This window comes from Haliotis rufescens, unplaced genomic scaffold (genome assembly GCF_023055435.1).
Source record: "Haliotis rufescens isolate VD_foot unplaced genomic scaffold, xgHalRufe1.0.p SCAF_51, whole genome shotgun sequence".
NCBI lineage: Eukaryota > Metazoa > Mollusca > Gastropoda > Lepetellida > Haliotidae > Haliotis > Haliotis rufescens.
In genome coordinates this window covers 2,638,007-2,663,819 of record NW_025964235.1, presented here as the reverse complement: position 1 = coordinate 2,663,819, position 25,813 = coordinate 2,638,007, and the positions used below count along the sequence as shown (strand labels likewise).

The window sequence follows — 25,813 nt, the reverse complement described above, 5'->3', positions numbered from 1 at the left end:
ACATGTATCGATGTGTGGGTTTGACACCCTACATGTATCGATGTGTGGGTTTGACACCCTACATGTATCGATGTGTGGGTTTGATACCTCACATGTATCGATGTGTGGGTTTGACACCTCACATGTATCGATGTGTGGGTTTGACGTATGACACCTCACATGTATCGATGTGTGGGTTTGACACCCTACATGTATCGATGTGTGGGTTTGACACCTGACATGTATCGATGTGTGTGTATGACACCTGACATGTATCGATGTGTGGGTATGACACCTGACATGTATCGAGTGTGGGTATGACATCTGACATGTATCGATGTGTAGGTATGACACCTGACATGTATCGATGTGTGGGTATGACATCTGACATGTATCGATGTGTGGGTATGACACCTGACATGTATTGATGTGTGGGTATGACACCTGACATGTATCGATGTGTGGGTATGACACCCGACATGTATCGATGTGTGGGTTTGGCACCCTACATGTATCGATGTGTGGGTATGACATCTGACATGTATTGATGTGTGGGTATGACACCTGACATGTATCGATGTGTGGGTATGACATCTGACATGTATCGATGTGTGGGTATGACACCTGACATGTATCGATGTGTGGGTATGACATCTGACATGTATCGATGTGTGGGTTTGGCACCCTACATGTATCGCTGTGTGGGTATGACACCTGACATGTATCGATGTGTGGGTATGACACCTGACATGTATCAGTGTGTGGGTTTGGCATATCATGACACCCCTCACTTAAACCAACACATCAGCTATGACAAATTGTGTTTATTCCACCATTTTTTGATACACAGTTATATATTAAGATCAACAACATATTTCTTTGCAATAATTATTTCTCCCATTGTTATTTACATATTATACAGAAGAAACAATTATTATCAAACAGTATTTAAATATACAAACACAAATTCATATGTAAATAACCAAGAGGCACATGTCAGTGTAGCATACATTTCACCCTCCCTTTTTGAAATTTTAGATCTTACTCAAGTTTTACAGGATTAATTTTACATGCCTAAACAACTATGTGAAATTGGTTACATTTCCACCGTGGTGTGAATATGATTCAACACATGTGGGGCTGAACCATGTATTGTACGATAATCTCCAGTAAACTCACAAGCTCTCACAGCAATGTGGGTGAACATGAATCAGAAATACACGCTCACTAAACACAGTCTCTGACATCCACGACGGCTGTCACTGCTGATTTAGTAATGAAGTCTCCAGTTTCAGTGATACAGTACAGCTGTTGATTTTTGATTGTTACCAAAAAAAGTTACAACACTTCCGAGGTACTCTAAAAAACAAAATCATTCCGATGTTCAAACAAGTTGGGTAACAATTTCGTCAATACATATTATGCATATGTAAACAGAAGGGCTCCAACATGAAACCAGCCAGCCAACAAAGACGTACACACTACACTGACATCACAACATCCAGCATACCATTCTCACTGAACATAATTCCACACATAATCCATAATAAATTAAAAACAGAAGAGAGACTGTATTCACGATGTCACCATGGTAACAGTGTAAAAACATGCAGTGCTGGTTAAAATAACAAATGTAGGCATTGCATTGAAGATGACATATTGACTTGTCAAGTGGAGAAATCTAACTTCACTGACAGGAATGCCCATGATGGCTGTCTTCCAATACAAATGAACTTATGGCCTTCAGCAATGTTGTGGTTGTCTGGGATAGCATGGTGAGTATTTTCCTAGTCTGTACATTCATCTCCAACAACTCATCTCATCCAGGAAGCACCGGACACCTGTGTCTACCACACTGACAACCAATGAGTTGTTTATTCAAGCTACATGACTGCGGTCTGTAAATAATCGAGTCTGGACCAGAAAATCCAGTGACTGACATCATGAACTTCAATCCACGCAATTGGAATACAATGACGTGCATCAACAAAGTCAGCAAGCCTGACCACCTGATCCTGTTGCCTCTTACAACAAGTATAGTCGATTTATTTAATCACTGATCAGTATTATATCTGTGGGGGTCAGTATTGTATCTGTGGGGGTCAGCATTGTATCTGTGGGGGTCAGCATTGTATCTGTGGGGGTCAGCATTGTATCTGTGGGGGTCAGCATTGTATCTGTGGGGGTCAGTATTGTATCTGTGGGGGTCAGTATTGTATCTGCGGGGGTCAGTATTGTATCTGTGGGGGTCATGAGTAGTGAAAGCAACATGGAGCATTACAAAAAGTGCTTTGCATGTTGTGAGCACTTTCTGCCCAACCGTAACACTAACCCTAACCTAACCCTCGGTGTACACACAGGGAATAACACTGTTTACCTTTGAAAACCCCAAACAAGTTCATGGCCTCCACATGTACATGGTAACAGATGAGTACATGGTAACATAAATCAGTGCCCCCGGAAGTGCTCATTACATCCCTAACATCATCATGGTAACAGATGAGTACATGGTAACATAAATCAGTGCCCCCGGAAGTGCTCATTACATCCCTAACATCATCATGGTAACAGATGAGTACATGGTAACATAAATCAGTGCCCCCGGAAGTGCTCATTACATCCCTAACATCATCATGGTAACAGATGAGTACATGGTAACATAAATCAGTGCCCCCGGAAGTGCTCATTACATCCCTAACATCATCATGGTAACAGATGTGTACATGGTAACATAAATCAGTGCCCCCGGAAGTGCTCATTACATCCCTAACATCATCATGGTAACAGATGTGTACATGGTAACATAAATTGGCACCTCCGGAAGTGCTCATTACATCCCTAACATCATCATGGTAACAGATGTGTACATGGTAACATAAATCAGTGCCCCCGGAAGTGCTCATTACATCCCTAACATCATCATGGTAACAGATGTGTACATGGTAACATAAATCAGTGCCCCCGGAAGTGCTCATTACATCCCTAACATCATCATGGTAACAGATGTGTACATGGTAACATAAATCAGTGCCCCCGGAAGTGCTCATTACATCCCTAACATCATCATGGTAACAGATGAGTACATGGTAACATAAATCAGTGCCTCCGGAAGTGCTCATTACATCCCTAACATCATCATGGTAACAGATGAGTACATGGTAACATAAATTGGCACCTCCGGAAGTGCTCATTACATCCCTAACATCATCATGGTAACAGATGAGTACATGGTAACATAAATTGGCACCTCCGGAAGTGCTCATTACATCCCTAACATCATCATGGTAACAGATGTGTACATGGTAACATAAATTGGCACCTCCGGAAGTGCTCATTACATCCCTAACATCATCATGGTAACAGATGAGTACATGGTAACATAAATCAGTGCCCCCGGAAGTGCTCATTACATCCCTAACATCATCATGGTAACAGATGTGTACATGGTAACATAAATCAGTGCCCCCGGAAGTGCTCATTACATCCCTAACATCATCATGGTAACAGATGTGTACATGGTAACATAAATCAGTGCCCCCGGAAGTGCTCATTACATCCCTAACATCATCATGGTAACAGATGTGTACATGGTAACATAAATCAGTGCCCCCGGAAGTGCTCATTACATCCCTAACATCATCATGGTAACAGATGTGTACATGGTAACATAAATTGGCACCTCCGGAAGTGCTCATTACATCCCTAACATCATCATGGTAACAGATGTGTACATGGTAACATAAATTGGCACCTCCGGAAGTGCTCATTACATCCCTAACATCATCATGGTAACAGATGTGTACATGGTAACATAAATTGGCACCTCCGGAAGTGCTCATTACATCCCTAACATCATCATGGTAACAGATGTGTACATGGTAACATAAATTGGCACCTCCGGAAGTGCTCATTACATCCCTAACATCATCATGGTAACAGATGTGTACATGGTAACATAAATTGGCACCTCCGGAAGTGCTCATTACATCCCTAACATCATCATGGTAACAGATGTGTACATGGTAACATAAATCAGTGCCCCCGGAAGTGCTCATTACATCCCTAACATCATCATGGTAACAGATGTGTACATGGTAACATAAATCAGTGCCCCCGGAAGTGCTCATTACATCCCTAACATCATCATGGTAACAGATGTGTACATGGTAACATAAATCAGTGCCCCCGGAAGTGCTCATTACATCCCTAACATCATCATGGTAACAGATGAGTACATGGTAACATAAATCAGTGCCCCCGGAAGTGCTCATTACATCCCTAACATCATCATGGTAACAGATGAGTACATGGTAACATAAATCAGTGCCCCCGGAAGTGCTCATTACATCCCTAACATCATCATGGTAACAGATGAGTACATGGTAACATAAATCAGTGCCCCCGGAAGTGCTCATTACATCCCTAACATCATCATGGTAACAGATGTGTACATGGTAACATAAATCAGTGCCCCCGGAAGTGCTCATTACATCCCTAACATCATCATGGTAACAGATGTGTACATGGTAACATAAATTGGCACCTCCGGAAGTGCTCATTACATCCCTAACATCATCATGGTAACAGATGTGTACATGGTAACATAAATCAGTGCCCCCGGAAGTGCTCATTACATCCCTAACATCATCATGGTAACAGATGTGTACATGGTAACATAAATCAGTGCCCCCGGAAGTGCTCATTACATCCCTAACATCATCATGGTAACAGATGTGTACATGGTAACATAAATCAGTGCCCCCGGAAGTGCTCATTACATCCCTAACATCATCATGGTAACAGATGAGTACATGGTAACATAAATCAGTGCCTCCGGAAGTGCTCATTACATCCCTAACATCATCATGGTAACAGATGAGTACATGGTAACATAAATTGGCACCTCCGGAAGTGCTCATTACATCCCTAACATCATCATGGTAACAGATGAGTACATGGTAACATAAATTGGCACCTCCGGAAGTGCTCATTACATCCCTAACATCATCATGGTAACAGATGTGTACATGGTAACATAAATTGGCACCTCCGGAAGTGCTCATTACATCCCTAACATCATCATGGTAACAGATGAGTACATGGTAACATAAATCAGTGCCCCCGGAAGTGCTCATTACATCCCTAACATCATCATGGTAACAGATGTGTACATGGTAACATAAATCAGTGCCCCCGGAAGTGCTCATTACATCCCTAACATCATCATGGTAACAGATGTGTACATGGTAACATAAATCAGTGCCCCCGGAAGTGCTCATTACATCCCTAACATCATCATGGTAACAGATGTGTACATGGTAACATAAATCAGTGCCCCCGGAAGTGCTCATTACATCCCTAACATCATCATGGTAACAGATGTGTACATGGTAACATAAATTGGCACCTCCGGAAGTGCTCATTACATCCCTAACATCATCATGGTAACAGATGTGTACATGGTAACATAAATTGGCACCTCCGGAAGTGCTCATTACATCCCTAACATCATCATGGTAACAGATGTGTACATGGTAACATAAATTGGCACCTCCGGAAGTGCTCATTACATCCCTAACATCATCATGGTAACAGATGTGTACATGGTAACATAAATTGGCACCTCCGGAAGTGCTCATTACATCCCTAACATCATCATGGTAACAGATGTGTACATGGTAACATAAATCAGTGCCCCCGGAAGTGCTCATTACATCCCTAACATCATCATGGTAACAGATGTGTACATGGTAACATAAATCAGTGCCCCCGGAAGTGCTCATTACATCCCTAACATCATCATGGTAACAGATGTGTACATGGTAACATAAATCAGTGCCCCCGGAAGTGCTCATTACATCCCTAACATCATCATGGTAACAGATGAGTACATGGTAACATAAATCAGTGCCCCCGGAAGTGCTCATTACATCCCTAACATCATCATGGTAACAGATGTGTACATGGTAACATAAATCAGTGCCCCCGGAAGTGCTCATTACATCCCTAACATCATCATGGTAACAGATGTGTACATGGTAACATAAATCAGTGCCCCCGGAAGTGCTCATTACATCCCTAACATCATCATGGTAACAGATGTGTACATGGTAACATAAATCAGTGCCCCCGGAAGTGCTCATTACATCCCTAACATCATCATGGTAACAGATGTGTACATGGTAACATAAATCAGTGCCCCCGGAAGTGCTCATTACATCCCTAACATCATCATGGTAACAGATGAGTACATGGTAACATAAATCAGTGCCCCCGGAAGTGCTCATTACATCCCTAACATCATCATGGTAACAGATGTGTACATGGTAACATAAATCAGTGCCCCCGGAAGTGCTCATTACATCCCTAACATCATCATGGTAACAGATGTGTACATGGTAACATAAATCAGTGCCCCCGGAAGTTTCCTTATTACATCCCTAACATCATCATGGTAACAGATGAGTACATGGTAACAGATGAGTACATGTTTGTCTTTGTTCCAAGGAGGCTCAGCCATGATGCACAACATTCAAATATCTACAACTATACATGAATTTACATACCATCATTGACTGTTAAGAAAGAGTTAGAGAATGAGAAAATAATAATAAGTCATCTGAAATGAAATGTTTGCAAACTGAAACGTATAGTTCAGTTCCCCTTCAAACACTGGTCCCTGGTCTCCCCAGCATCCCTGCCAGGTTACTCCAAGATGCCCCCTGATACATCAGCCTCTGTTACAAGTCTGTAGATAAGGCCTGTAGTCAACAATAAGCATGTATGTACAACAGCAGGGTGCTATGGCAACAAGGAAATGCCGCCTCCTCTCTTCCTCCCCCCCCCCCCCCCCCCCCTGCCATGGCCTCCCTCCTGCCACAGTGTGACCGCGTCCATCATGGCACAGTGTCTGTGTGACCACTTAGCATCTACCCCACAGATCAGTCGTTGCCAACGATTATTTCCTTCTCATTCACTTTAATGTTGGGGTTTGCTAGCGGGTCAAGGAATGGATCGTTGTCGGTAGCGTTGCGACCCAGCTTGGACATGATGATGATGAAGGTGATGAATCCCAGAATGCCCAGAACTAGTACCAGGAAGAAACGTTTCCGGACAGCATTCGGGTCACGCTTCTTCTTCTTGTCAACAGACCTAGTACAAAACAAATATCATTACACACATGAACATGGTGATATTCACAACAATCCTGTAAATACAGATGCTTCAAATTACAAATACGTATCTTGATTTATTCACAAAACATACATGGGACTTCATTGTTTATCAACATCTAACATATTGGACAGTTATATACTTATCCATGATTACATATAATGAAAAATCTTACAGTTGAACCGAAACGTAATCCCATCAACAATCTCTCACCCAGAGAGAACGCTTCATTAAAGGAATCGCCCAAACACGCCTACCACCAGGCATCACATGACCCAAGCTCCACATGACACTTTTGTTGGCAAATCAAGTACAAGCCAGTGGGTCTCAGGTGGGAACATTACAATGTAATGCAGGATAAGTAGGTAAATACCAAATATATTTGATATTGATAAATTTTTAACTTTTCCTGCATTACCGCCAATGTAAATTTCTTCCCACGGTGGGGGGGATGGTGCACAAACCTTCAATGAATAGTAGGTCTGTGAGGAACATCTTGATTTGGTGTCATGACGTCTTACCCGGACAGAGTGAGACCGCACATATGTGACTAGATCTGTCAGATGAAGGAATCACTATGATTGTCAACCAGTCCAGAAACATGCAGCGCATATCGCTGGCTAGATCATAAATACAAAAAATATACACGGACAGTTCACACAGCAATAGTGCCTGGTGGTACACTATCGTGCTTCCACCAATGACCCAAACCTGTGAATACCTTCATTCTCAAAGATAGTGACTTGCCAAGGCTATCAGAATTCCCCCAAACACCCACCTCTAATCAAAGCGACAGCAGTTGCCATGAAGCACCATCATTGATATTAGTGCCCTAATGTGCTAGTGGATATGTCAAGGCGGTTTTGTCTCAAACGAATGTCATAGATCAAGTTATATGTTAGGACCATTCCTGTGCTCCGTCAGCAGCTAAAAAGATGAAAACTGTTGATAATTTACAAGAAACCCAGTCATGCGATATGGTCTCTGTTGACTGTGACCATTCCCCTGACATGTCAGTGTCTACCGAGTCAGTCTTGATGCCTAGCAATGGCGAACTTCTATCTGCTATCTATATGAGAAACTTTATGGCTTAACAGCTAGACAAGATTGAAGTTAGAGTGACTGAAAAACTCACTGAAATTCTACGAGCTGAGACTTTGAAGTTGCAACAAGATTTCGATATCAGATTTGACAAGTAAACTGAAAGCGGTAGAGAGTACTTGTGCACAGAAATCCGAATATGTGGGCCAAAACTGTGTAAAACTTGCCCGAAAAGGTCGGATGTTTAGAAGTAAAGTTTGCAGATGCTGTTAACAATGGGGATCAGAGTCGTAATATCGAATGTGTAATGCGGAACCTACCATATGATGCGTGTGAGGCCAAAGACAATAATGTCACATGTAATATTGTAAACAGAGTGGTCCGTAATGGTTTGAAGCTCGCCGACATCCGTGCAGCACATGCAGTCAGGAAAAAGCACTTGGATGATAAGCCGGGTGTTGTCATTTTCAGTTTGGAGACAACAGCCCAGAAGAAAAAACTTTTGCAGTGTAAAAAGGATCTGAAGAAAAGTAAAGACTTTTCCCGTGTCTACATTGATTCAGCCCTTACTCAAGAAGAGTTGATTAATAGATCAAACCATAATCAAAGAATTTGGCAAGTTGAGTTTCTTCAGATTCCATGGTGAAACGCCTAGTGACAGCCAAGGAATAGGACATATTGCGGATAGGTTTTTGGAACACTGGTGGCTGGGTACAGAGAGACCTCAACAATAAATCATTCCGTGAAAGTGTTGTTCACAATTTGGAGTATGATGTGTTTGGTGTTTGCGAAAAATTTCTAAAAGGTAATAATAATTTGTCTATAGACAGTTCCACATGGAACGGTAACAATCGCCGAGATCAACACAAACGTGCCAAAAGGGGCTCTGGAGGCGTCGGTGCCTTCTCCAAGAACTCTATATTAGTCTTTTAGTGTGGAACTTTTAGATAAATGTACAAATGATATTATTTGGTATAGATTAACTTCAAAGGTCGTACCCGATATTAGAATAGTGCTATGTGTTTGTTATTTACCCCCTGTATCTTCGTCACGTGTGAATGATGGTGAATGATGGTGTCAATTGTTGTTAGATAATCTGTATGAATATCAGAATGAAGGAATTGTTTGCATATGTGGGAATGTTGGTTGTGAGAGGGATTTTTTTTAGGTATCCCAGATAGGAAAGTTATTGACAGAAGGGACAATTCATATGGTAGTCTGTTAATTGATTTTTTTACCCAAGCCAATTTGTGTATGCTAAATGGTCGGTTTGGAACACAGAATTATACATACGTCAAGAATGGGTCATCAGGAGTAGATTACATTATTACAGCCCATGAGCATTTGTGTCCCTTTAAAACGTTTGATGTTCTCACTATGTCATCACTAGTCAATGGCTGCCATGTCCCCGATACTATCCCTGACCACTCGATGTTAACGTGCGATATTGCCCTTCCTTGTTGTCAGGGTATTCAGGAAGAACATACACAAGAAAAATCCAAATTCTATGTTAAAAGCAAAATACCACTCACGTTTTTGAATGACCGTATGTGTTTAGATAAGGTTAATGCTACAATTACTAAAATTGAATCTGATTTGTCTGTTCAAGGCAATATTAATACAGCTTATGAAGATTTTGTCTCATTCATGTATTCAGAATTAGACATGGTTGTTTTACCTACTGAAAATAAATTTTCTAATTACAAATCTATATCTGTCCGTAAACCTTACTGGTGTTTAGTGAGTGAGTATGGTTTTACGCCGCTTTTAGCAATATTCCAGCAATATCACGGCAGGGGACACCAGAAATGGGCTTCACACATTGTACCCATGTCGGGAATCGAACCCGGGTCTTCGGCGTGATGAGCGAACGCTTTAACCACTAGGCTACCCGACCGCCCCTACTGGTGTTTAGAGCTCCAACAGCAATGGGACAAAGCGTGCGAAGCTGAAAAATGGTATCCTAAATGTAAATCTCTTGTCTGAAAGAAAGTTTTGAAGTTCCATTTTGTTCAGGAACTTAAATATTTTGACACAATTCTACGTAGACATAAGCGTTTGTATCAACTACCTGAACAGCAGCGTTTATTAGACAATTATAATCAAGGCGATGTGCGCAGTTTTTGGAAGTCTTTCGGTAGGATTGGTTTTGCAAAAGACAGAAGTAATTTTGTTCCCTGGGAGGTTGAATCCGACGGTAATGTATTTTTTGATAAAACCACGGTTTTGAATAAATGGCAAAGCGATTATTTGTCGTTATTTGTGGAAAGCTCTTCCTCGGATTTCGGTGATAATCGATTCAAAATGAGATTGCAAACAACAGGATTACAAATGACCGGATACTTGATACTACTGACCTGGATCTTCCAATTACATGTGCGGAAGTCGAGCGAGCTATTGCACGTGCAAAACGTGGAATGGCAGTCGGCCTTGACCTTCTCCCAGTTGAAGCGCTTAAGAACAGCACTTGTACCGCCATTCTTTTCCGGCTTTTTACTGTTTGCTTCGAAAACAATACATGTCCAGAAACCTGGCGCACTAGTGTTATTAACCCGATTAAAAAAACTGATACCAATCCACGTGATCCGTTAAGTTATTGAGGTACATGTATTTCTTTAATTTCGGTCCCATGTAAGTATACACGATGTGATAAACACTCTTTTAAGCCGCTGGTTTGAAACAATAACATTCTTACTGATGAACCATACGGTTTTCGTTCTAAGCAAAGTACTCAAGAACATATATTTAGTTTATTTTCTGTTATCAGTAATAGACTGTTGTCTAGACAATCCACATGTTTGTTTCATTGACGCGATGAAGGCGTTTGACAAAGTGAATCGTTCACGTTTATGGTATAAACTTCGTCGGCTTGGCGTCAATGCAAAATTTCTTCATGCTGTACAAGCAATGTATGATAACACCTGGGCCCACTTGCACAAAGCGCTCTTAGCGCTAAGACTATTGTAAGCCTATGTTAAAGTATGGGAGTTGCGATAATCTTAGCGCTAAGAGCGCTTTGTGCAAGTGGGCCCTGGTTACTTGTAAGGATAAATAATTGCTTAACAGATCCGTTTCCAGTAACTTCTGGAGTGAGACAAGGATGTGTGTTGTTTTCAGTGTTTATTAACGATCTCGCAGAGGAAATTAATAAACTTAAATGTGGTATTCAGATAGACGATAATATGTTAATCATTTACTGTACGCGGACAATGTAGTTTTGATTGCTACAGACTGCGTCTCTTGCTGGGCAGCACAATGGAGTTTAAAAGTAAATGTGAAAAAAACTAAGGTCGTTCATTTCAGGCCCCCATCTGTTAAAATTCCGAAATTTTTCTTTACTATTGGCTCTTCTCACATTGACATTATTAACGCCTATAAATCTTTAGGATTTTGGCTTCATGAGCAATTGGATATTACTTATTCTGTTAAGGAATTGGCAAAATCAGCAAATAGAGCTCTTGGTGTTCTTATCTGTAAATTTAAATTAGCGTGTGGTATGTCATTTTCAGTTTTTAATAAACTGTATGTTCAAAACAGAGCTGCTCGTTTCTTCCTTGCGGTTAATAACAAAACTCCAAATCTATCAGTCCATGGCGAATTAGGATGGACAAGCCCACTTACAAAACAGCATATTGAAATATTTCGTTTTTGGCGGCGAATTCAAGCGGTCGCTCCCAATAGACTTCTTTGTTGGATTAGTAAATGGTCTACAAAATTCTGCAAATCCTGGGTAAACAATGTTTTGGATTTGCTTAATAGTTTAGATCTAACTGTCTCTGACGGTCTGCATTTAACCCAATTTGATTTTACCCGTCTAAAATATAAGCTATTAGCGTTAGATGAGCATAATTGGTGTTCAGAATTGCGGAATGTTAGAGGTTTACAAAATGGAAATAAGCTTCGTACTTATCGATTGTTCAAACACTCGCTGTCTGCTGAACCCTATGTTACATGTATCATGAACAGGTCTCATCGTAGTATCCTAAGCAAGTAAGGCTGCGGCACATTACCCTTACAAGTTGAAATTGGTAGATTTGCTAAACCTATCAGGCCTTCACAGGATAGAATTTGTAAATTATGTAATAATAAAGTTGTAGAAGATGAGATACATTTTCTCATTAACTGTCCATTTTATTCTGACTTGAGATATGATTTATGGTCGAGAATTATAAAGTCTGATCCTATATTTATTTCATTCTCTCCTGTGGACCAGACAGTGTTCTTAATGAACTGTAACATAAAACCTCTTGCAGCAAATATTTCAAAACTGTATGCACGTAGGCAACATTTCCCTAAATAAAGGTGGAATTCATTTTTATCGTTTTTTGCAATCCTATAACTTATAATTCTTTTATATAAATGATGTTTTTTATTGTCCATTGTGTCTCATCGGCCTTTTATGGCCTCATGTTGTATGTATTTACGCAATGTGTAATGTGTACACAAACGACTCATCTTCCCACGAAAGGGCTGGTTGCTGCCCAAACCCCTTTGGGACTGAGGTAGGGATGTTCTCTGTGACTGTGGATGTTCTGAAGTGCCTACATGGCGCTGAATAGCTTGATGAGTCCGGAAAGTGGTGACCTTGTGGGCTCTTGTGATCAACCCCCTTGGAAGTAGAGAGAAGCTGGTCATTAACAGGAGTGAACCATGGTTGACAGATCAATCGATTATTATATTCAGCATCCCCGTTTGAAGCAGCAATGAAAGCTTGGCACCTCATCAGAGTGACAAGCTAGCGCTGACGCTGGCGTTGGTGTTGATTTGGGTATCCTGCCTGTTTAAGAGATGTTCAACTCGGGCTGGTCAGACTACGCTTGAATGGCGTAGTCCAGGCAGTGAAAAACAACCTTGGCCCTTTTAAAAGGAGGTGAATGCAAATCTACTGAAGCCAAATGCTTATCTAAGCCAACACAGAGGCTTGTGGTGGTAGAGTAGCACCTTCATCAACTCATGTGACTTAGTCGGGTCAACCACAGGCCTAGGTGACACCATGAGTAAGACCATTCTGTACGCATCTGCAAAGTACAAAGGACTGCAAACAGCTCTCATCCGTGCACTTAAGATGGGAACTTCCTGTGCCGCTCAGAGCTCCCCTGCTGTAAGGGAAGGGTCCTGGCGCCAGTCAGCATCGTCTGAATGATGTGCATCATCGTGATGCCTAGCATCATTGCAGCGACAGGCGTCAACATGGCAACAAGTGTCATTCGGGTGTCTAGCTACCTCCAATCAGCAGGTGTCATGAAGTCAACAGGTGTGATTCGGGTTTCTTGTGACCTCCAATCAACAGGTGTCATTCGGGTGTCTGTGATCTTCAATCGCCAGGTGTCATGATGTTGACAGGTGTCATTCGGGTGTCTTGTGACCTCCAATCGACAGGTGTCATTCGGGTGTCTGGCGACCTCTAATCGGAAGATGTCATGATGTCAACAGGTGTCATTCGGGTGTCTGGCGAACTCCAATCGGAACAAAAAGGGTGAGAGCTTCTTGCAACAGGACTTGTCGCCGTGAACGAAAACTACAAGAGTGTCGTGTGCAGCTAGTGTCATGTGATGCCTAGTGGTAGGCATGTTTGGGTGGTTCGCATGTCTGAGTGAGAGATCTACGTTGGGATTAAAAATAAAACATTTCCCAGTCGCAAACTTCAAGATTCAACCACTGTAGATATATATGCTACTCACTTAAACCAGCGGGCCATCCAGTTGAAGGCAGATCTCCGCTTGTACTTGTCTTCATCATGGTCATGTGACATGTTGAATATTTCATCACCCTTCGTGGTGTCAAACAACTTCCTCGGATCAACTGAAATATTCAAGCAGGAACATAACTAGGAAATCTTGGAAATTTTAGTATATTTATATACTTATCCTATCTTACACTTTGCATTTCTCCCTTCTTCTTCGATCCTATGTGGGAACGTGCTTGAATCATGTTTCCAGCTTCTGAAAATAAAAATAGCCACCCAAGCCCCACTGCATCTCCATGGTTACGTCCAAAAACTAGGTCAAATATGTGCCTCTCGTGCGCCTCTACTAATTCATTCTCTGTTGCAGAGCCTATAAGGCTAGAGTAATTGAGATGTGGGGATGGTCGGGTGGGCCTATCATGTGAGAGATGGGATAAGTATATAAACATACAATTTGTACTAATATTTCCAAATTTTTAAACTTATCCTATCTCACACTTTGCATTTTATCCCACGGTTGGATGCTGGGCCGCACATAACCTTGCCTGTATAGACTACAACTGTATGCACGAGGAAGCTGGCTCTAGACAGTGTAATCTACACCACAGATACCCGAGGCAGAGGTGAGCGGAATAAAGGTTCGGGACACCGATCTTATGTTGTGTTTTTGGGGGTTTTTTTTATCGTCTGCACCAAATGGTGATTTCATAAATTAAGACTAAACAGTCTCTACAGCTAAGCTAATTCTCCCTCCAAAAGGGACTCAATCGGGAAACTCAAACAATCCAAAAACACATAACACCACGTAAATGTTTAATGATTTATTCTGTATATACAATTGGAACCCGCAGGGATTACATAGTAACAAAGTTAACTGGGGTGGGACAGTTGTTGTGCCAATACCAACAGACCGAACTTGTGAAACCCTTGTATGTCTTTGACTGAAATGTTGCAAAGGTAGTGAGACAGTATCGCACTTCCAAAAGCAACCTTCAATGATGGTTGAAAGGGTGCCGTTACTGTGAAGGGCGATGGTAGAAGCAACTGCACAAGTCTCGTGAGGATTGGACGTTGTAGGTGGAGGCAGCCCAGCGAAAGTATACTCTCACAGAATGATGGAGCGTAGCGAGAAGGATAGCGTCATACGAGAAATTTCCGAAGAAGATGCAGTTGACAATGGGATAAAAAGTCTCTTCCAAAAAGTCTGTGGAAGTGAGACGCATCAAGATATATTCCAAGCGCCCGAACTGGGCACAAAGTCTTCATGGTCGTTCAATCCCAAAATAGCCGAGAGCGGGGAAATTGTAAATTGTCCGGTGAATTTCGCTAACCCGTGCAGCAGTGGGCAAAGCCAACGTAACTGCGTAAGTCCTTCATCAGTGGTTTGTAATCGCTGGAAACCAGGTGTTGAAGAATAACGTTTAGGTCCAACGAAGGAGGCCGAAAACGAGCAGCTTGGTCAGCTAATTTGTAGGAACAGATGAGCAATGGCAGCTCCGTAACCGTGGAAACCTTCGTACCGGAAGTGATGGCGATGATGGAGTTCACAGCCGCAAGGTTGCCAACATGGATCCCCGAAGTTTCCGATTCTAACACAGGTGATGTAAATATTTGGCAATCTGTTGAAGCGAAACCGACAATAAGTCTCAAAAGCCGTCCACTTGGGGTCATAAAGGCGCCTGGTGGAAGCACGATGGGCAGCAGAGATGGTCCTCGCTACCCGTTGGGAGGTACCTTTTGCTACGAGGGACTTCTGCAGATGTGCCAAACGCAAAGATGGGCTGATGGAGCCACCAAGAGTGCAGTTAAAAGAGGAGGTCATTGCAGAGTAGAAGAGGATGAAATCGTTCGTCGGCGAGCCTAAGCAAGGTGGGGAACCGGTTGCACAATAGGGAGCAATTAAAATCAGAGACAGGCAATTGGTGGCTGCTACCTTATGCAGGACCCGGGGAAGGAGACCTGTCGAGGGAAAGGCGTAGGCATTGAGACCTTCCTATTAGATCGCTAACGCGTCATTCTCCCGTGCGTTGAAGCGGGTGGCAAAGATAAAGTTGGTAAATCCATTGGAACGATTGTGGATGAAGAGACCACTTGGTTGGTGATGGTTGGGGATGGTCTGTCTGGTCAAAGCAGGGAGTCTGCTATGATGTTGGATATGTGCCGAGCATGGACATGTATGTTGAGGGAGTCGATGAGATGCAAGAACTCGAGAGCAAGTGAGAGTAGGGACATTAACTTCGTGGATCCCATCCTGTTGATGGACCACTCTACCGCTGTGTTGTCGGACTGGATCATAAGGGAGGAGAACTGGAGGAGGTCGACCAATGCAAAATCGCGTGAATGATTGTCTTGAACTTGAAATTGTTGATGTGAAGGCAATGTTCTATGTCGGACCACCGCCCTGCAACTTGCTGATCTTGAAAATGTGCTACCCAACCGACGGTTGAAGCGCCGACAAACAGATGGAGGGACGGGACGATTGGCGTCAAGGAGACCCTGTCAGAGCCAGAGTTTCAAACTGTCTTTTGGGGGGATAAGAAAAATGGGGGAATAAAACCTGAGGGTAGACATGAGTGGGAGGGTACGTCCGACTGTCGCATCCGAGTGCATTAGGTTCCGATCTTCAACCACGAAAGACGAGGTTGAGTGGAAACGTCACTGTCAATATCAGGGGAGGCGACCATAGTAGACATGCCATGAGTGCCTGTGTCAAGGATGAAGTGGGAATTATGGAGACGATCCAGTAGACGATGAAAGGACGCGAAAGACGTATCTAGGTAAGAGTTAATGTCCAGTAAGACAGGCCTTGGAGGGAGTGTGATCTTGGACAAGCTAGCGGATGGAACTGCGAATCTGGAGAACCTATCCGTAGCCAAAGTCGTCCGCTGTAACTGCAATTTACCCGGGAGGGGTCGAGTCGGAGGCAACTGAAACCGGAACCAGATCAGTAGGTTGAGGAGTCGATGAAGGATCCGAACAGTGAAGGAGGACAGTGGATATTGCTTTCGAACAATGGTTTCAAAGTCTGTTGTTGATCCCTGTGATCCCAACTCGTGATCACGTTCTTTATACAATGACGAACGCCGATCCTGTGAACTGTGAGGCGGGTAGGCATAGCCGGCAGAAGAGCAGTAGTAAGGGTATCCAGGACGCCCGTAACAGAGTCATGGTAGATCGGGTAGGCATCCCATCCATGGTGACGAGCCGAGTAGATATCAACTGCCTGTAGGGTCCCGTGAAGATAACCTCTATGGTGATACTCAACAACGGATGATCGATCCCTGCCGGAGAGAGAACTGTCAGACGGGTGGTCAATTGAAGACGATCGGGAGCGGGAATGATGACGATCATGATGCGAGCGTTCAATATCAGCTCAGGAGCAAGCATGGAAACTTGATCAAGAATGCCTATCCTGGGATCGAGATCTCCAATCCTTCGAGTGGGAACGACGATGATCCTGTGAGCGAGAACGACGATCCCTGGAGCAGGAGTGCCGATCTGTCGTCTTGGAGGTGTGATGATCCAAAACGACCTGAAGTAGTCATACCGACGGACATATCTCTAGCAGCCGGGGAAGCAGAGTGAGCCGAATCCAAGAGCGGGATTTTAAATGGACTGGAGCAATCGGTCACTTGTATAACGAGAGCGGGAACCGGGTTGGTCAGACAGACCGAGCGCACATTGACCTACGTATAATCTTGTTGAGTGATAGACAGGTCGTGAGTCAATAAATCGTCTATAAGGAAGCTGTCTGAGAGGGTCTCGTCTATGACAGAAATTACTGGTTCATCAGGATTTTCTTTAGGGCGTGAGGAGCCTTGGAATCCCCTGCTTTTGATTGCCGATCGGTAATACAACGACGACAACGTTGCAGGTAAACTTTAAACGCCAAGTTAGTTAGGGAATGACATTCCGCACACTGGTAACTCAGGGTGCACTGTCCCTGACAGTCGCAACATAATGAGTGGGGATCCGATGTGGAATAGGTACGTCTGCATTGTTTACAAGCAGGACTTTGTTTGTCCTATTTTCCCATATTATTTAGGATACTTGACGACAACGTTGCAGGTAAACTTTAAACGCCAAGTTAGTTAGGGAATGACATTCCGCACACTGGGAACTCAGGGTGCACTGTCCCTGACAGTCGCAACATAATGAGTGGGGATCCGATGTGGAATAGGTACGTCTGCATTGTTTACAAGCAGGACTTTGTTTGTCCTATTTTCCCATATTATTTAGGATACTTGACAACTTGCCAAAGGACAAACAATTCTCTGATATTCAAACACGTCACCACACGGTGGCGATGAGAAAGAGAATGAATTGGTAGAGGTGCACACGTCAGTTCAAGCAGGCACGGCGTGCATGAGAGGCACGTAATTGATCTAGCTTTTGGACATAACCATGGAGATGCAGGGGGGCTTGGGTGGCTATTAATATTTTCAGAAGCTGTAAACATGATTCAAGCACGTTCCCACATAGGGTCGAAGAAGAAGGGAGAAATGCAAAGTGTGAGATAGGATAAGTTAAAAATTACATATTTTCCTTGTGCCAAACTTCCACTGTTAATATACACATTATGAGAACGGTCAAACAGAATACTAAAAATCTCTGGACTTCAGTCAAACAGTCAAGTAACTATCTTTCTGTCAACAGGTCATACATATACACATGATATAGTCAAATAATACTTTACTAACAACAAATCATCCTATGGCTACTTCGAACACAATTCCACTCAACTGTGTATAGTGCTTCTGTAAACAATTACATAAACAGATACTAGCACAGAATAAGGAGTAAACATTCACACAATTCTCAGCACTCATTATCTGGAATGCACAACAATAAATCTGAAGTTGAGGTTGACTATGAAATATTCCAAATCTTACTTCCGTAACTGGAAGCTCTGTCCTGCCCCCTGACGGATGTGCCTGCATCCACGCCGATGACGCTGTGCCCGGGGGCTGCCGCTGCGGAGGCCATGGTGGGGGTGCTGGTGTAGGGGCTGACCTGTGCACTGGGGCGTGAGTAGTTGGGGCCAGCTGAGAGGGGAGGGCTGGCAGCAAGAGTTGCCTCTGCTCGGAGTGACGGAGCATCATCAGAGCCTGCCGCCGCAGCTGGAGGTGGGAAATCTGCTTCCTCGATCTGCACAAGAAAAACATTCTTAAACTTATCCTATCTCACATAATGCATCTCTCCTCCTGCTTCGATACCAGGGGTAGAAACTAACAGTTATAGTCCACTAGTCCTTATAATGATAACATATAGAAAAACCCTTAACATTGGCCAATTTCTACTAGTCCTTATGATACCTTAATTATTGGACAGATTGACAAGGACTATAGGACTAGTGCCAATTTCTAACGCTGGATACTAGTGTGGAAATACAAAAAACAACCAAACATCTTCAATTCTTAAAGGTAAGTCTCGACACCTTGGCGATGAGAAAGAGAATGACTTGGGAAGGTATACTAAGTGGTCAAGTTAGCGGATATCGGTTCGCACGGGATTGGTTGGTGCATGACCCAGATGACAAGCGGTGACCATGTTTATGAATCGTTGTGTTGGGGTGAGGTGTTTTTTGAAGTTGGAAACTTTGTTCTGAGGCGTTTCCACACCAGGATCAAAGAAGGAAGAGAGATGCATTATGTGACATAGGAAAAGTTCATAAATATACAATTTATCATAAAATTTCCAAATTATCACTGTTACTCCATGTTTGGTGTGAGAGGGAGGACATTTTCTAAAAAGAATACAGACCAAAGTAGGTAGAAAAATAGTTTGCAGATCCTTATTAAATGTATTAAAGTCATTACTTATTCAAGTTCAATGGTGATTAAACACATTCTTGTATCAGCAATCTGGACGTGAACTTAAGTCTTACCAAAGGCAGTCCCAGCCCAGCGCGAGCCCAGTTGACCTTGGAGAGCATGTTCCTGAGCTGGTCAGCGACAGGGGACACATTGTTGGTAGGGGGGAAGATCCCCACCCTGCAGGTGGGACAGGTGTAGCCAGCAGGGGCAGTGTTGGCGGGGAGGCGCTGGGCATATTGGTTGATGCAAGCCCAGTGGAACACATCTGTCAACATGAACATTCATTTACTTGGTGATTCTTGGTGATGTCTAATATTCAGTCATTAAATGTACAGGAAACGGAACAATGTGCAGGAATCAGCTTCAACTCCTTGACCATTCTACAGCTCAATCATCTTAAATGGTGGAAGCTAAAATAAACCTGTAATGCTCCATTTTGACAAAGATGACATACAGTACGCTTATCTAGCAAATATACCGATATTAAACTGGTCCAGATCTGTCTGCCACAGACATTTTCTCACTTATTTGGCACTATGTGTCAATTTTACTTATCATGTATAGTTAAAGCTGTATATCAATTTGCCTTTCTAATCACAATTTACTACACAGTGTCTGCCCAGAACTTTTGGAGTTTACTAGCCCAAACATGGCTCTTAACATCTTTTTCATAAGATTTTGTCATATGGACTATTACTAGCTGGCCGTACAATACCAAACAGAATTTTACAAGACTCTGGCTTCAGAATAAAGGGGCTATAGTTGCAGAGTGCTACATCATGAACCGAACTTGAGATAAATGAGAGACAGAGCTGATAAGACGAGTGTCATACCATAGCAGACCAGTCTGACACACTGGCCCACCTCCTCACTGCCGAGGTCCTGCTGACACAGCGGACATAGCGGGCTGTAGTCACTGTCCTGGAGCCACTGAAGGTACGACTGCACTATACACTGGAACAAACAAATTCAGTGAATGTATGCAAACAATGCAAATTTCCTGTTATGTAAGCATGAACTTGATTAATTAAATCCCGATTTTAGTCAAAAGTCACTTACATAATAATACACTACATAGAAACCATGATAAACTCCTAGTCCGGTCAATATAGTTTCAAATCCTACCAAACCCACCACAAATTGCCACAGAAATGATTTCTCCTGTTTCATGTTCAGAAGGCATCCCCTCACAACATATTTAAAATCTAGGAAAATTGGGGAAAGTTGGGGAAAATTGTTTAGTTTGGGTATGATCTTTTGGGGGTAAATCAATGTAAAATACAAAAAAGCCCGAAAACTTAATGTTTCCTTTTTCCTTTAACCATATAAAGTTAGATATCAAATGAAAGCTGGCATCACATGCAGTCTTTTTGTATCTATAGTTTGTATCTGTTTTGCATAAAAGTGAAATAATCGGCCTTTGAAACAAAAACAAAAAATACATATATCCATATTTATTCATCTACATAATTTTTGTCAGTCTTAACTATATTTATTTGATAATACTAAAAATTGTTTATTTGTTTGAAAACCTTCATTTTAAAACATTTCCTTTTTAAATCTTATATGTGAAGAGAGGTCATCAACAAATGTTGACAAATATAAGATTCCCGACAAGTTACAAGGGAACAAGGAGACAGGATAACAAGGTCATCAGTAAAGGCAATGGCAAGAGCACATGTCTTTGTAGATACCAGTGTGAAGGCTTTGCTGGTAGCGAAGGTTTTTCAAGTTTCAACAAACAAATCTGAACAGAAGTTTGAAGGACAAGTCCAAGAGATCATGAGAGAACCGGGGGGCATGGGTGGCTCAGTCGTCTAAGGCGCCGCAATTCGCTGTGCAGAGTTGCGACCCTTAGGCACGCCAGAAACCTATGGTTGTGGGTTCGAATCCCGGTTCGCCCCGATTATGTTTCTAGGTTTGTCAGCACCATAGCCGTGCCCATGGGCTTCACCAAAGTCGTACACGTCTGAGAACTGCATCACTTTGGCCTTTCCTCCCACATTAAGCTGACACGCCGTGATATAACTGGAATACTGTTAAAAGCAGCGTTATACCCAAGTCACACACTCACTCACTCATGAGAGAACCAATGGGGGAATTGTCAGAGGAACCAGTAGTGAAGCGACAAAGGAACACCCAGATTGCTCACCTGACAATGAAGATCTCACAGACACATGTACTCTATTTGATGATTTGATTAGTGGAACTATTTCTACTGATGATGTTAGCTCATCCAATGCCTTGTCGAGAGTTGTCGACAAACTTCAAACAATGATGGACCCCATGAAGAACTTGAGAACAGCAAAGCTCTGGATGCAATACATGGAGATGGTGGATATCCTAAGGAGTTTCATTCGAGTTGAGAGAACTGGCAATAGGAGTCTCCATCTCAAATCCATATACCATATACTCCCATACTCCATGATGGCACAACTGCAAGAAATGCATCCAGAAGTTCACAAGTTGTGTGAGGATGGTCACCCCGTTGTTCGACAATCTAATCGCTTCTGGGGGGGTCTATTCTCTGATCTACTTATCGAACAAGTCCTCATGTGAAATTTAAAAACAAATGGTGGACTAACAAGAGGAACTGGAATGAACGAGACACAACGTCTTGTATGGCTGATGCCCATGCCTGTCTGAACGGAGATAAACAATACAATGCAAGAGTTGACTCAGGTTGAAAACAGAAGCAGTGAACAGCATACAGATATGACCATGGCAAGGATTCACAGAAATACATCAGATGTGAAAAACCTGGTAGACTACCTCGCTGATCGAGATCCATTTCATGAAGACCCTGTCCTCAGAAATATTGCAAATGGCTTCGCAACTAATAACACAGTCAACGCAGATGAAGCAAAAAGTGTTGGATCGATGATCTTGAATTCAATGTCTGGCAAAATTGTATCTGACTTTCAATCAAGAAATCCAATCAAGCTGTGACATGATATTGCAGACCATCTGCTTAAGGTGAGGAAATTGCAGAACCTGTTAACCCTCTACTCTTGTTCCAGAGACTAGTTACAGCAGCTTGTGATACATCAGACACCTTGACAGAACCTTGTATGAACTGTGTACATAACCAACTTCTTTGTTTGACTCCACTATTCTACTGAAGCAAGCTAACAAACCACTTCTCTCTAAAGCCACATGGGAAAGGTTTGATGTCAGGAACTCGCTTCTGATTCCAAAAGAAGTTCAGTATATTATCATGGAACTGTTCTGGGTGAACAATACCTTCCAAATGACGTGCTGGTTTTCTTGGGGAATTAGTCAGCAAAGAGCCAGAGTCACAGGAGACTAATCACAATTTTATTTACAAGAACAATTAACAATTTACAATATACTTAGATAATAACTGAGGGTCGGTACAACACTCTGGGCTGTGGGAGAGAGGTCTGCTTGGTAAGAGAGTCAAACCCCTTCTCTCCTCTTCTCTCCTTCTCTTCTCTTCTCTCCTTCTCTGGACCAAGGCTTATATAGCCAAGGTCACCTGACATTTAGTAAGTAATAAATATAAATGTAAACAGTAAATCATAAGTGACATACTTGCACATACTGTTCAGGATGGCAGACGGTCGATGTACACAAAACTGGGGATTAACAATTAGGATTAGCATCTTTTAAATAACAGCAATTAAATGTTTCAAGGCATATAGATGTCATGGCTCCAGGGTAATGAGCCTTTGCAATCAAATGTTCTTCAGACAATGGGTGTCGTTAATCAGTCACCATGACAACTTCCCTCCGTTACGTGAAGCTTGGACCCCAAGCTTATATGAGTCCAAATTGATGTGTGAGTTTTTTCACCAACGAAAACAACCATGTGATCAAAATCAGTTATATGAAATCCTTATGCAACAAATATATCTATACAATGACGGTATGAAAGTGATCATCTAGCCAATTTGAATTAGTGCCAGTTTGAAAACTAACCAAGTGATCTTTGTAATGTGCAATTTCACTACAAGGTAATTACTGCTTTGCACAGATTCAATAAATATATCACTGAAGGTTCTTTGAATTCAGGAGTCTAGTTTGGCAGTGCGACTCAGTACCGAATAATGATAATGAGTAATGTCATAAAAAGTACAAATTAAACATCTCAGCAAATATTTCGCATAAAGAAATTTGAAACCAGGAGTCTAGCTTTACCGCGTGACTCAAACGGTACTTGTGGGTACTATTGCTATTTTAAGTACAATGGGTGCTCTTCCCGTGTCTTTGACGGAGCTTGCCCAGATATTGTGGGTGCGATGCCCAAGAAAAAAAAATCCTTAATTCCGACATCAAAACTCTGAAATGCTGAATACTGCTGTGCTGTTAATTACTTAATACTGACATACAATAAACATATGTGTGGGGGTGGCTCACCCATGAATATCCCTAATCTGAATTCAAAGTCCTAGACAATACATTCAATTTTGTACCAAACTGTGCACATTAATTACTTGTAACAAATTACAAATGTTGTCGTTTAGATTTTTGAAATTACGAGTCGAGCTTTAAGGTGTGACTCGATAACCCTACAGCTTAGGTTTGTCTGGGCCCTAGCTGTATCTATATGTCTGGCGTGGCCTGGAGACATTTCAAAGATTCCCTACACAATAACTTCAAAGATCTAGCTTGACTAAAGATGTAATTTGGAGTATATTGCACATATATAAAACTGAATTTTTGAACGACACATTTTGGCATTAATATACTGGCTTTGATTAAACATACCTGGTTGCAATATTCAACAGTCACACAATATATATCCTTGATTGAGTCCATGTAAGTAAACACAAATTAATAAGTCCCCATGAGATATCTTGTACACAGTGTCCATCTTGTAGGTGCCCGTGAGGCGGTTTCTGTATTGTGCAGGGTCTGCATGATGATGGATGGCTGTGGTCGGATCTCTGTGGGATAGGCGTGTATACTTCTTTGGTCCTGTACAGTGTGCAGGAACGACATCTTGAAGGGGAAGTCTTAGCAGTGTTGCTTAGATATTTGAGCAGGGAAGGTTTGGGATCGGAGAACTTGTCCTTGATCGGAGAGGTTCTCGTTCTTTCTTCAATCTTGTTAAAGGCCATTTCTTCGTTCTTGGTGACTGGCCTCCAGGAAGGTAGTATATCCTTTTAATAAGAGACTGTCACTTCCTACAGTTTTGTGAACCATATGCCATGCTGCAATGAGGTACAGGAAAGGACAGACTAAGAAGTCTGTCATACCCGATAGCTCCACCAAAGTAACAACGCGTGTCGGTCCGACATTGATTAATGAACGATTTGCATACTCGTATATGCAAGGGGCCGACGTATGGTTCTCAGTAGGAAGTGACAACTTGGAGACGATGGCTTGCGGTATATACAGTTTTACTTTATACATGTAGATATATACATACAAAAGACACTATGTGTCAGGTCAGCACATAGTGGTAGTGGTTGTTGTCTAGGTGCCCCGGAAGCACCCAGCCTAACCCTAGCTAGGCTAAGGGTAAGACCTTTCTTTTCCTCTCCTCTCCTCTTTCTCTCCTTCTCTTCTCTTCTCTCCTTCTCTGGACCAAGGCTTATATAGCCAAGGTCACCTGACATTTAGTAAGTAATAAATATAAATGTAAACAGTAAATCATAAGTGACATACTTGCACATACTGTTCAGGATGGCAGACGGTCGATGTACACAAAACTGGGGATTAACAATTAGGATTAGCATCTTATAAATAACAGCAATTAAATGTTTCAAGGCATATAGATGTCATGGCTCCAGGGTAATGAGCCTTTGCAATCAAATGTTCTTCAGACAATGGGTGTCGTTAATCAGTCACCATGACAATATGCTTGATGGTGGATCACTACTGCAGCGTTTACCATGGCCTCGTGGAATCACTTACAATGATGTATGTGGCATGTACTGCAAATATGTCACCAGTCATTATGGCATGCCTACAATTGTCTTTGGTGGCTACAACGAGAACCCATCAACAAAGGATATGGCACATCTGAGGAGAACCGAGGGTGTAGTTGGAGCAACTGCAAAGTTTGACAGTGACATGATCATTCAGTCCGAGAAGGAACAATTCCTTGTGAACGCCAAAAATAAACAAAGACAGCATAGGGAAAGCAGTA

General features: G+C 42.3%; 2 protein-coding genes across 7 annotated transcripts in view; both read right to left on the bottom strand.

Moving 5' to 3' along the window:
* Positions 1 to 788: 788 nt before the first annotated feature.
* On the bottom strand, positions 789 to 6,338 carry LOC125374099. 6 transcript variants are annotated; one of them, XM_048384856.1, is made up of 2 exons: positions 3,057 to 6,338; positions 789 to 2,768 (listed from the first exon to the last, which is right to left on the bottom strand). In XM_048384856.1, exons 1-2 carry the CDS (start codon positions 6,336 to 6,338, stop codon positions 2,313 to 2,315), a joined length of 3,738 nt encoding a protein of 1,245 aa, XP_048240813.1. In that variant the 3' UTR covers positions 789 to 2,312. The 6 variants fall into 6 exon arrangements, with proteins under 6 accessions (XP_048240813.1, XP_048240810.1, XP_048240815.1 ...); XM_048384853.1 differs by having other exon boundaries at positions 789 to 3,272; positions 3,345 to 6,338; XM_048384858.1 differs by having other exon boundaries at positions 789 to 3,920; positions 4,281 to 6,338.
* LOC124127878 (zinc finger protein-like 1) overlaps positions 789 to 25,813 on the bottom strand; it is a 30,890-nt gene continuing 5,865 nt past the window's right edge. The window contains exons 2-6 of the mRNA XM_046491263.2: positions 20,529 to 20,649; positions 19,767 to 19,960; positions 18,772 to 19,027; positions 13,875 to 13,995; positions 789 to 7,131 (exon numbers count right to left, since the gene is read on the bottom strand). Of these exons, the coding sequence (XP_046347219.1) occupies positions 6,921 to 7,131; positions 13,875 to 13,995; positions 18,772 to 19,027; positions 19,767 to 19,960; positions 20,529 to 20,649 (903 nt within the window). The 3' untranslated portion in view covers positions 789 to 6,920. The remainder of the gene's footprint in view (positions 7,132 to 13,874; positions 13,996 to 18,771; positions 19,028 to 19,766; positions 19,961 to 20,528; positions 20,650 to 25,813) is intronic.

What these genes read in the sequence shown, in the direction of transcription:
- LOC125374099 (XM_048384853.1), bottom strand. Translation starts at nt 6,338, where the DNA reads ATGAGCACTTCCGGGGGCACTGATTTATGTTACCATGTACACATCTGT. An exon ending in ATTTATGTTACCATGTACTC is followed by an intron (nt 3,273 to 3,344) that starts ATCTGTTACCAT and finishes TACCATGTACAC; the next exon opens with ATCTGTTACCATGATGATGT.